This window comes from Tursiops truncatus, chromosome 6 (genome assembly GCF_011762595.2).
Source record: "Tursiops truncatus isolate mTurTru1 chromosome 6, mTurTru1.mat.Y, whole genome shotgun sequence".
Classification (NCBI taxonomy): domain Eukaryota; kingdom Metazoa; phylum Chordata; class Mammalia; order Artiodactyla; family Delphinidae; genus Tursiops; species Tursiops truncatus.
In genome coordinates this window covers 101,670,214-101,682,942 of record NC_047039.1, presented here as the reverse complement: position 1 = coordinate 101,682,942, position 12,729 = coordinate 101,670,214, and the positions used below count along the sequence as shown (strand labels likewise).

General features: G+C 49.9%; 1 protein-coding gene across 7 annotated transcripts in view; it reads left to right on the top strand.

The window, feature by feature from the left end:
* CDK5RAP2 (CDK5 regulatory subunit associated protein 2) overlaps nucleotides 1-12,729 on the top strand; it is a 181,417-nt gene that overhangs the window by 37,805 nt on the left and 130,883 nt on the right. For all 7 annotated transcript variants that reach the window (XM_073806488.1, XM_073806489.1, XM_073806487.1 and 4 more), the window contains 3 exons: nucleotides 4,274-4,397; nucleotides 6,927-7,081; nucleotides 11,457-11,619. In XM_073806488.1, coding sequence (XP_073662589.1) covers nucleotides 4,274-4,397; nucleotides 6,927-7,081; nucleotides 11,457-11,619 — 442 coding nt within the window. The remainder of the gene's footprint in view (nucleotides 1-4,273; nucleotides 4,398-6,926; nucleotides 7,082-11,456; nucleotides 11,620-12,729) is intronic.

The window sequence follows — 12,729 nt, the reverse complement described above, 5'->3', positions numbered from 1 at the left end:
GAGCTGTGAGCGAAAGGGAGGAAGCTAGGAGAGTTAGAGCAGCAGGAATAGGTCCGTAGCTGTAGGTGTGTGGTCGGGAAGGTGGCATTTGAGATGAGATTGGATCTGGCGGTAAGTAGGCCTTGACCAGGGGGAAAGGGTGGAGAAGGTGTTGAAGGAGGAGGGAATGTGCAGGTCTCAGGAGATACGACACGTCTAGGGGGCTCGGTCTTGTCTTGCAGGGTCTTGAGGCCTCACTAGAGATTTTGGTCTTTATCCTGAGATCAGATGGAAAACAGTCATGGGTTTTAAGCAGCTGACACAATCAGGGCTTTGTTTTTTCAAAGGTCACTCTGGTGGCTGAGTGGGGAATGTTTTGTGGAGGGAGCCAGGGTGGAAGCAGGGAGTCGAGTTAGGAGGCTGGGCCAGTAGTTTAGGCAAGAGATTCGTGATGAGCTGCCTGGGGGGACTGGGGAGATGGTTGGGAAGCAAAGTCCACAGGGCTTGGTAATGGTGGGAAGGGCGATGTCAAGGATGCCTTCTAGGGCAGGGGTTCTGTTTAAGAAAGTCACAGTGACTTCACTGCTCCAGCTTTCTCTCCACCAACACTTTATCCCAGTAGTGCACAGGTACTGAAAATGTCCTGCCCCTGCTGCTCTAGCTTTGCCTTGGCAGGTCTCTTCTGCTTCCCGTCCCCTCCTGGCCCAGATGCCTTTCCTGTCGCCTCCCCTCCATAAAGGCTTATGCTGAGTCCCGTGGCTGCCCGTGGTCCACACCTCAACCTCTGTACAGACTGCCCTGGCATATAATGGCAATCCCATGTGTATGTAACACTTTACAGTTTATAAAACGCTTTCACATCCATTTATTGATACATTCCATCATTATCCTGGGAGCTAGGCAACTTTCTAGGAAAACCTTTTGTAGCGGGGGGAACTTAGGCCTGGGGACGGGAAGGACCATGACAAAATCACTTAGAAAGATCAGAGCTGGGATTAGAACTCAAGTCCCTGACTTTTAGCCTAGCACTAGGTTTCATGTTCTTTATTTTCCTGTATGTGATTCTCACTTCTCTAACATGACTGTACATCTTGTGAGGCCAAGAGCCTGCTCCCCTACTTGAGTGGAGATGGGGCCAGTGGAAGGGGCAGGGGCTCTGGGTTGGCTCTGCCAGTAGGTGGGTCTTTGGCTTCTGAGTCTTGGCTTCTCAGCTGTTCCTACTTCATGGGGCCTTTGTGAGAATTACCTGCCACGGGCTAGGTGCCCTGTCCACCACACGTCTGCTAAAGGTGCCTTTCTTTACCCCGAAATGCCCAGCACCTGTCACAGGAAAAGCCCCTGCTTTTTCTAAAAAACTATAATTAGAATGGAAAGAGTCAAGAGGAAATGTTGAGGGTTAGAAAGGGTAGTGAGGGTGGTGTTTATAGACAGTTCTGTCTTGTATTGGGTGGAAAGCTGGATTAGACCAGTTTCTGTAAACCTTTCCTCTCCTTAGGCCTTGCTGTCTATCTCATCTGTTGCCCCAGATTCTGTAAAGAGAGAAAGGGCAGAAGGAGAGAACGAATGTTTACTGAGATCCTGCTTTGCCCCAAACCCTGCGCCTGGCACTTGACATGCTTTATTGCAGTTGATTTTACAACAGCTGTTTGAGGCAGCCAGTGTTCCCATTTGAGTGGAAAGAAAACTGAGGCTCAGAGGAGTAGGAAGTCTTGCCCAGGTTGGTGACAGAACTGGGACTGGCCTGGTCTGAGCTCGCTCTGCCTTGCTCTGGAGTAAGTATATAGTTTGCCGGCTTTCTATTCTTGTATTTCTCACTTACAGTAAGGGGGCATTAAAAACGAAAGCAGACATATTGTCGGGAGTAAATTTTATCTCTGTGGCTTTAAAACACAAACAAAAACAATAATTCCATCAGTAGGGGAAAATTGCGCCATACTGCTGAGTATAAATTTTATTGCTACAGAGATACAAAGATGATAAATGAAAAGTTGGAACATTTGTTATTGGGAATATATTTTATTGATGTAACTAAAGTGCAGCCAAACTGAATAATACCAGTACTTGTTAAAAATTGTAGTCAGCCCCTCGACGATGTATATGATTCAGACTGCAAAACAGAAATGTTTGATCTGGGCTGATAGGAGGGAGCCGGTGTATTTGCACGTGCTGGGTGGTGGAGGCGGGGGGAGGGGGAGGCAGTCGAGCGGGCCATTTTCTAGAGAAGTCTCTATGAAGCCCAAGGGCTAAAACATTTCCGGTGGTTAGTGGAAATTTGGGACTGGAAAAATCCTGTGTCCAAGGCTCAGGAGGGAAAAGCTTCTAGTACAGAAATCTTCCAGCCATGTATAATGCCCCTTGAGGAGTGGTGGAAGTGATTGTGAATCATTGTGAATTCCAGACAGTACTGATCAGGAAATGAGCTGAGGGAGTGGCGGCTCAGGACGTTTCATAGCAGTGATCAGGAGGTGACCGTGGTGGTCTTAGTTCTGGCCAGAGAGGATCCATTCTCAGCTCAGATGCCAGCAGAGGCGGTGGAACGAGGCCTCCTACAGCGGCGCAGCAGGGGCCAGTGCTGCGGTGGCCTCGGGGACAACAGGCCAGCAGGCAGCACTCAGATCAGAGAGGAAGGGCACCGCGCTACGGCCACCACATGTGTTAGCACATTAGTTCTAAGAGGTAATCATCTCATTTTTCAAATGAGGAAACTGAGGTGTAAGAGGTAATTTACCCAGAGTCACGCTGAGGACATAATAGAGTCAAAATTTGGAAGCAGATCTGTTCAGCCTCAGAGCCCCTGTTCTTTCTTTCCAATTGTTCACATTGAATTCCATTAAAATGATATCATGACACTGGGGCCTTCTGAAGGCTTATTGGTGAAAGGAAACAAGATATGAATAAAGTCTTTATTTGCAGGCGACTCATGTTCCAGGCAGCAAGGATGGCCCTCTTGACTTTGCATTGTTCTCAGTCAGAAATTCACATGGCCTGTGCATGTGAGTGTCTGATCACGTGGCCCCTGGTTGGAAAAATGTTATATACCCTTAAAGTAGGGCATGGGAGGCTGGTGGTGAATAGACTTACCCTTTTGCAGCTTTTCTGAAAAGCTAGCTTTAGGTGGAGCCGTCTCCTTCATCATTCTGCCTTCTGGAAACCCGCAGTCATTTTAGAAATCTGATGAGACCTGCCTCTGAGTCTGTGTCTCACAAATTCACATCCGGCGCTGTTTTTCGAGAACCAAAATGAAAGGCGTCTGTGGTCGTAGCGCTGTGTCTGGTGTTGGTGGGCCAGCCCCACCATGCTGGTCAAGCAGAGAGAATGTTCCACGATGCCCGGCGATGTGAAGTCTGCCTGTTATGTTGGAGGTGGTGGAGGGCGGGTAACCTCCTCTCCTCAGGCCCTCAGTTGCCGCTCGTGCTTGCCGAGTGGTCGTGCTGTGTTTGAGATGCTCCTCCCTCCAGTGGCAGAAGACCTTTACCTGCAGGTTTATTTTCGTTGTCTCCAGCTCCTTGCGCACTGGTTTGTCACACCAGCGCCCTGCCTTTCCTGCCGCCGGTGGAGGTGTGCTTTATCGGAAGTTTCGTGGTGGGGAATTCGGCAGTAGCTGTCGAGTGTCTTAAAAACGAGCTTATCCTTTAACCTAGTAATTCCCTTTCTAGGAGTTGACCCTAAGAAGATCACTGGATAGTATGCGAACTATATGTATATATCATATATATGTGTTTTATTTATTTATTTTTTAAAAAAATTTATTTAATTTATTTTTGGCTGCATTGGGTCTTCGTTGTGGTGTGCGGGCTTCTCATTGCGGTAGCTCCATCTTGTTGCAGGGCACGGGCTCTAGGCACACGGGCTTCAGTAGTTGTGGCACGCGGGCTCAGCAGTTGTGGCTCGTGGGCTCTAGAGCGCAGGTTCAGTAGTTGTGGCGCATGGGCTTAGCTGCTCTGCGGCACGTGGGATCTTCCCGGACCAGGGCTCGAACCCGTGTCCCTTGCGTTGGCAGGCGGATTCTTAACCACTGCGCCACCAGGGAAGCCCCTATATATGTGTTTTAATTGAGATGTAACTGGCATATAACATTGTGTAAGTTCAAGGTATACTGCACGGTTGACTTGATATATTTATATATTGCATTATCTGTGCTTTTGAATTACAAATCTTAATTTAAAAAAAAAAAAAGCTCAGCACAGGTCTGTGGGAGAAGTGACCAACAAATACTCTTTGTCTCTTTGGAGCGGTTGGAATCACCATCTGACTGTCACTCTTGTGCATTTTATGCCTTTGCCTCTTTTCGCAGCAAAGCAGTTGAGAGCCTCACCGCAGGGGGTGGCTCTGAAATTCAGCGGGTGAAGGAAGATGCTCAGAAGAAGGTGCGGCAGGTCGAAGAGCTCCTAACCAAGAGAATACTCCTTTTAGAAGAGGCAAGTCCGGACTTCCCTGGCCGTCCAGTGGTTAAGACTCTGTGCTTCCACTGCAGGGGGTGTGGGTTTGATCCCTGGTCGGGGAACCAGATCCCGCATGCTGCGTGGTGCAGCCAAAAAAAAAAGAGAGGCAAGTCTGAAAGCCCTGAGGAGAATGTGTTTCCTACAGCGGGTTCGTAACCGAGTGGGCAGAATTTTGTTCCTCTTGTCATAAACTGTCAGGGTTTCAGCAGGGAGAAGAGCCCCCCGTTGCTGAGCACCTCTTGCGCTCCAACCCTGGTCTAGGCACTTTGCGTATGGAATTTATACCCTTATACCCTGCACGCTGGCCTTTATCGTCTCCATCCTCTAGATGAGGACACGGAAGTACAGAGAGAAATACTAACTAGTCCACGTTTAGTCCCGGATTTAAGTTACAACAGCTGATTTTACAGCCTGTGTCCTGACTGCAACACCACCCTTCTTTTTATCTAGTTTAGTTCCTTTACTTTACAGAAGAGGGAGCTGAGGCCTGAGGCCCAGAGAGGGGAGGCAACCCGCCTAACACAGCTAAGCCTGGAGCCAGGTTTCCTGACTCGTAGGCCATGCGTGGCCACGCAGCCCCTGTCCCCAGAGCCCAGCCTCCATCCCTCCATCCCTCCATCCCACCTGTGCCAACTGCCTGCTTCCTCTCGGGGAGCCGCTGTGTGTAGCTCTTCTTTCCCCCCATTCTCAGCCTGTGGTGGGAATCAGGATGCTCCTTGGCCAAACAACTTTATCTCCTAGATGTTGAAAAGCTTTCCTCCATATTAAGCTCGTCATCGAGTGATACCAGTTCCTTTTAATTCTTGATCTTTGAAGTCTGTTGTTTCTCTACCCAAAACCCTGATTCTTCTTAGCAGATAAGAGGAGAAATGACACCACAAAGCACTTCTAGATACCAAGAGCAGATTCATTTGTACTGTATTTTACAGCTTATAGTGGTCTTTTCCATTTGTCATGTTCACATCGGCCCCCTGGGGGTGTGTAGATCCTAGGTCCAAACTACAGACGAGACCGGCTCAGAGAGCTGCGAAACTTAGTGTTGGTCATAGCAGTAGAGCTGAAACCAAAAGGAGGGTCTGCTGAGCCTGAATTCTGAACTTTAGTTAAAATGTAATTCTGAGACTTCTAAGAGACTTAATCTGTTGGTTCAGTCATCTTATTTTTCCCAGTAAGTGCTTCCCCAGGTTTTAGGGTAGCAGCGTGACTGACAGTACCGGGCTGAATCCCTGCTCTATCACTAGCTTGTCACCTTGGAGAAGACATTTGCCTTCTCTGAGCCTCTGCTGCTTCATCTGTGAAATGAGGCCAGTGGTGTCTGCCCTGCAAGGGTAATTGTAGTACCCGCAGTGAACTAACGATTTATGGGGGGCTTACCATGTCTGAGGCACCCTTCTCAGCCTTTTCATACACTGACTTAGTTTATCCCTTCAGTAAACGTATGAGGTAAATGCTTTTACTATCCCTTTTTAAGAACAAAAACAAAAACATGACACAGGCACAGAGTGGCCAAGTCACTTGGCGCAAGGTCACCCAGGTAGTAAATGCCAGGTGGTCTGACTGTAGAGCCTGCATTCTGGGCTGGTCTAGTCTCTCTGTCAGTATGTAACTTTCTAGGATTGAGTGAGGATCAAAGATAGTATAAGTAAAGCTCCTTGCTCAAAGCACCGTGGAGGGAAGGGCAGGGAAGAGGAAGCCAGCGTATTTTGAGCTTCCTGTGACGCAGCAGGCATTTGACAGTCTCCCAGCAACTCTTTGAGACGGTGGTTATCCCTGTTTTATAGGTTGGGAAACGGGCTCAGAGAGGTTAAGGGACTACTCAAGGTCACCCAGCAAGTAAGTGGTGGGAGAGCTGGCTTTTGAATCCAGCTCGATTTGCCTTTCATCTTTGTGATGCAGTCAGAGGCAGTGGCATGAGGGCTTGGAGACTCACATCTGCTATTCGGTCCCTTTCCTGAGCACCAGGACCCTTTTCCCCAACACAGACGCTGCCTGCGTGATTTAGGCAATTTCCTTTTTGGCTTCTCTGAGCTCTCAGGAAGAACATAAGAGTTTTTTACCACCTAAATCACCTTGGAGATACAGAAAATGCACTTTAGAGTTGTGTAGTCATTATCTTAAAAGCAGTGAGGGGGCAGTGGGGTGTGGGAAGAATTTGCGTGGGGATTATGGTGACTCCTAGGAATTTATGTATGTTTAGGTATCGAGAGACACATTTCTCCTCGTTCTCATTGAAACTGTAAATATTGATCAGAGTTTTCAAAACCCCAAATACGGTTCTTGTAGAGTCTTTTCCATTGGAAATGCCTATTACTCTTCAGGATACAAGAGGGGAAAAGTGGCTGGTGAATGTATTTATTACTGATTCTCCCCATGTGTAGTACAATTCAGAGAGGGGAAATGTGCTGGAGAAGAAGTCATAAATATTTATATTTTAATCCAATTTCCTTTCAAAGTGTTCCCAATTGTATTGAAAAATTGCATCAAATGCGTTTAATTTAACTCTAGGATGTGAAAGTCGCCCAAGCAGAGCTGGAAAAGGCCTTTGCTGGAACAGAAACAGAGAAGGCTCTTCGGTTAAGCTTGGAAAACAAGCTTTCAGAGATGAAGAAGATGCACGAGGGGGATCTGGAGACGGCTCTGGTCCTGGAAGAGAAGGACAGGTCTGGCTCTTACCCCTGTGATGCTCTGACATCCATTTATCTGGCAGCATGATCCAAAAAAAACGGAAAGAGTTGTTGCCTTCCTACCCTTTTCCCCTTCTTTTTCTACTTGTTCCCCATAGTGAGAAAACTAGGGATAAAATCAGGGTGAAAGGGAAAGGAATAGGGTAGTGATATGAGGACAGAGATAGAATTAGTAGACAGAAGTTCATGCTGAAAAGTTCTACTCAGATACTAAATTTAGCATTCAGGTTTTGGCTATAAGCTTCCTGGTAGCCAAAGGAAAAAGGGAAAAACAATTTTGGTGGACATAAGATTCACATTGCTCACAAGACAAAGCAAGCTAGTAACTCAGGAGAAGCCCAGTTTTACTTGTCATTGTCAGAGAGACATTTCTCTTGTAGATTTTCCCAAAGGGAGTAGTAAGTGACTCCATCCCCACAGTAAAATAGTAGTGAATTTTTTGTGACCGTTTTCCATCATGTCTTTTAATGCAGGCTGAGGGCCCAGATTAGTACAGTGCGAGGGACCAAAACAATGTAGACCAAGTACAGAGCTCTTCAATGGTCCAGAAATAAAACATGTGCCGTTTGGTCCAGAGAAGTGCGTGGGCCATACGGCTTTTCAGCAATCTTAAATGCCCTTTATGTCTTGCAACCAAACTTTGAATCAAAACTGGTCAGGAGAGGGTGGAGGTTTTATTCTTTACCGTTTTTGCATTTTGATACTCTTGCCTTGCTTTGGTGGTTACTAAGTGGAAGGTTGAGTTAACTAAACAAAAGTGAGACTTCCGGCTAACCTCTGGCCCATCCATTGAAGAGCCAAACTAGTTTGGAAGTCGACAGAAATTGTTCTAAAGCGTGATCAAGGAACTGGAAGAATACAGCCTGGCCGAGTGTCCTGGTCTGGAACGGGGGCGGGGCGATAGGAGGAGCTGGGGAGAGGGAAGCTGGGGCAGGTCCTGTGGGCCTTTTGGTAGAGTTTGGGTTTTGTCCTCAGGGCATGTGAGGAGTCACTGAAAGGCTAAGGATGGGGGTGGGGGGAATGACAGGATCAGATATAAATTTCGAGCCCTCCCTCTGGCTGCCCCCTGGAGGATGGATTGGCAGGGGGGATGATGCTGAAGTTCAGATAAGAGGACCGAGGTGACAGAGCTCGGGTTGGGGAAGAGCAGGCAGAGACACTGGGAAGGTTGGACTGGCGTGATGGCTTGAAGGGCTTGATGGCTGCTGGACCTGTGGATGAGGGAAGAGGCCGCAGAGGTCCCCCCGACCCAGGTCCTGAGCGTGAGCAACCGTGGGATGGGAGGGCAGTTTGCCGAGTTTGTGGGAAAAGGGGAGAAAGAGGAGATGTTTTGGGGTGGAGGAGGTGGGAAGATGAGCTTTCAGTTGGGACACATTGGGTTGAGGGATTGCAGGCACCAAGAGGAGAGTCCAGGAGATGCTGGGCCTGTGGAGTGAGGCCTGAATTAAAGGAGATGCAGGTTCATTCCTTCCCCAGCTGCTGAGCCTAGCCTCGGGCTGGGTGCCAGGAATGCAGAGGTGAACACTGTCTTCCTTATATGGAGCTCCCATGTGGGGGAGGAAACACGCGTTAAAAACAGAAAGTCATGATTGGTGCTGGAGGTAAGTTCCGAGTCTGGGCTGTGACAAAAGCCAGGGAGTGATCAGCTCTGCCTGGGTGTGGGGCAGGGAGAGCTTAGGAGAGGAGAGCTCTGGGCTTGGGGTGAGGCATCCTCAAAGGTGGGACGCGTGGCACCGTTTAGAGCAGCCTCGGTCCCTGTTAGCATACGCTGTAGAAGCTTGGTTGCCCATCGTTTTGGCAGACGGAGCCCTTTTGGGGAAGGGTTAATGCTTGCTGAGTACTGACTGTGGTCCGGGCAGTGGGGTCTCCATGGACGTGGGTGATCAGGTCGGGGCCTCCCTAAGGCTGCCTGCTCCTGGGGTCTCCTACTGGTCCGGCTGGGGAGGCACCGAAACGTGATGTGTCAGTCCTGCAAGTGCACCCGTCTCTCAGGGATAGAGGTGCCTCAGGCACGCTCCCGGCAGCCAGCTCTGGGTTTCTGCCCGCTCGCTTGGGTGTGGCCCTCTGTGGTGGAACTCTTCTGGGCCTAGGATCAGTGTGTTCCGTCCCTGAAGGCAGACGTGCCCCAGGAAGCTAAATTGAGGTCAGAGGTGTGAGTGAATTGGATGGAGCAGGGGCCCTTCGTCACGCCCTGGTGAGCTGGATCCAGGTCTGCCGCGTGACTGACCACCACCGCTGAGCAGGGCCCTCACCAGGACGGACGCTGCCCGTGTCCTGGCCTCCCGCTGCCCTTTTCAAAGGTACATGCTTTAGCTCCTTGATTTCCTTCAACTGGACCTTACAGCTAGTCCGTATCTCTAAGACAGTCAGCCTTGAGGAGCCCTGCAGGTCAGTATGGCCAACAGACATATTTTATTTGACCCAAACAGTACTTTGAAAAGATGGAATTTGTTGCCGATGTTAAAAAAAAACCAAACGCCTAATTTCACGTGAAAGTCTAGATTTCCAGCTTCTCTTGAAAACCTGGAAGGCGTGGCAGGACTGGGCCAGGGTCTTGCTGGACTGAGGCTGCTCTCTTAGGCGGGCTGGTGCACTAGGCTGGCGACAGTCCCCACAGGCCTTCCCTGCTCATTTCCATCCCTATCTAGAACTTGCTTTGAGGTAACTAAAGCAAATCAATTTTATCGAAGTATAAGTTGCACGCAGCACGACACATCCATTTTAAGTGTGTAGTTTGGTGACTTTTTACCTCTCCAGTTGACTGTGTGATGATTTCAAAGTTGAACCCCTAGAGGGCAGTCTTACTCCTCCGAGTTTTGCGGGGCACCGCGCTGGTGCTGCCCGGTTCCCTCTGTACCCAATTATTTTAGTCCTTTTGGGGCGCCATAACAAAATACCACAGATTGGGTAGCTTACAAACAACAGAAGGTTATTTCTTACAGTTCTGGAGGCCGAGAAAGTCCGAGATCAGGGCGCCAGCATGGTTGGGCGACGGCCCTCTTCCAGGTCGCAGACTTCTTATTGTGTCCCCACCTGGTGGAAGGGTGGGGGTCTTTCTGGAGTTCCATCTGTGCTGCCATTCATGCGAGTTCCACCCTCAAGATCTTATCTCCTCCCGAATGCCCCACCTCCTAATCCTGTCACCTTTGGGGGTTAGGATTTCAGTATAGGAATTTTGGGTGGACACAAATTTTCAGATACTCAAGTACGCATTGCTAGGCGCTTTAACTGCTTTTAGCTCACTCCCCACCTTCGCCCTGGGAGCTCGGGAAGCTCTCTCAGACTTCCAGGCCTTTGCTCTTTCTACCCTACTGAGTTGCTTTCTAGGCTTAGCTGGAGGGACTCTTCTGAGAGTCCTTTGACAAAATGCTAATTGCTCAGTGTTTTAAAAAAAAATAATTATAGCCATATAGCCACTGTTATTTGTTGAGTTCTGCCACGTGCCTGGAGTTGTGCAGCGTTTTAAATAGCTTATCTCCATTCCACAGAAGCAAGCTACGGCCACTTTATAGCCGAGGCAGTGCAGGCTCAGAGAGGTTAAATGACTTGGCCGTGGTCAGGGGTAATTCGGTGGCCCGGAGAAGGGTGTGTTCAGCTCTTCCTGAGGAGGGCCTCTGGGGTCTTGAGGGGATGTAACGCCTCACTGGCGGTGGCGGGATGAATGGGTGTTTATCAGGTGGATGCAGGAGCAGAGGTGTGAAGGGCATTCTGGGTAGAGGGCGTGGTGTGCGCAGGGCAGCCCAGCTCCTGGACAGGCGTGGGAGGGAGGCTCTGAGAGCCAATGAAGAGGGTGTCCGTTTCCTGTGAGAGGCGCGACGGACGCCGTCAGCAGCACCTCTGATCTACTAGGCCCTAAAAGACAGGGCCGCGATCGCCTTGCTGAGGAGTTTGGCCTTTATTTTGGAAGCCAGTCTGTTTTAGACTTTGCCCTGGGAAGCCTTGGCGAGACGCTCTCTGGTTTTCACGCTCACTGGAACCATTCTGCTTTACTGGTCATGTTTGTTGAGTCTCACTGACAGATTCCTTAGGGAGAGATTTCTTGCCCCTCCCCACCCCCCGCCCCCCAAATTCATAATCCACTGCTGTCGATGGTGGGGGCCAATGAAAGTCTTTGAGTGGGAGTGTGACTTGATGAGACCGTAGTCTGGCAGCTCAGAGGATGGATTGACCAGGGCCGGGCTGGAGGCGAATTCTGGCCCCAAATCTCCCACCTGCAAAATGTGGTTCCGTTTATGTTCGATCGTTGGACGCATCTACTTTGAAGATGTCTGGCCCTGTTACCTACCTCCTCCTGCTACACTGAGCTAAGAGAACAGCTTAGAATTAATATTTAAATTTTGTTCTCTTTCAGACTGATTGAGGAGTTGAAGCTGTCTTTGAAGAGCAAAGAAGCTTCAATTCAGTGCCTGAAAGAGGAGAAATCTCGGATGGCATCTCCAGATGAAAACGTGTCATCTGGAGAGCTCCGAGGACTTCCTGCTGCTCTGAGGGGAGATGAGGAGAGAGGGACCGAGGTGAGGTGACGGGACATGGCGGGGGACTTTAATTAGCAGACCTGATCCCCCTGTGGGAAGTGGATGCACATTCAGTCCCCAGGGTTCGCACACAGTGGCCTTCAAAATAGTAGCTCCCTGTTGTCTGCTGAGGAATTACCAGAAACCTCCTTTGTCAGGGGCCCTGGCATTTCTTTTATCCTTCCAGTCTCGTGTTCATGTAGAGTCGGTTGAAAAAAAACAGTCCAGGGACTTCCCTGGTGGTCCAGTGGTAAAGAATCCGCCTTCCAATGCAGGGGATACGGGTTTGATCCCTGGTCAGGGAACTAAGATCCCACATGCCTTGGGGCAAATAAACCCGCAACTACTGAGCTTGCGCGCCTCAACTAGAGAGCCCGCGTGCCACAAACTAGGGAGCCCACACGCCCTGGAGCCTATGTGCCACAACTTGAGAAGAGAAAAACCCGCACGCCACAACTAGAGAGAAGCCCGTGTGCCACAACTAGAGAGAAGCCCGTGCGCCACAACTAGAGAGAAGCCCGTGCACCACAACTAGAGAGAAGCCCGTGCGCCACAACGAAAAGCCTGCGTGCCACAACTAAGACCCTATGCAGCCACGCAGCCAAAAAAAAGAAAACAAAACCTTTAAAACAAACAAAATAGTCCACACCTGCACGCCTCTGTTTTCCTATGGGTTAATTTGTCGATGCCCGGGGACTTTATTTGCACCCACTGGGTTTGGTTTGTCTCTGTGGTTAGAGGCAGACTTGAGGCCACCTTCGGTTGGAAACTTCAGAAGCAGCGGGGAAGGGAAATAACTTGTATCGGGCCTGGCAGCACTCGAAGGGTGTCAGCGTGCACCTCAATTAGTCCTGGCACCTTGCAAGGCAGAGATCACGGTCCCCTCGTCGGGTAGAGAAACACGCTCAGACGCGTTGTGATATTTTCCCAGGCTCCAAGCGGTGGGTCGCTGGTAGAGACCCCAAAGCCCTCCTGGACCCCTGCCCCCCCTCCCCCAGGCCACCTCCATGCCCAGCTGTTTTGAAGTGGGTGGGCAGGCTTGGAGGTGCAGGCCGGCCTGGTAGCGGCTTTCTGGTCCTGGTTGGACCCAGGGTGGCTGCCGTGTATGGT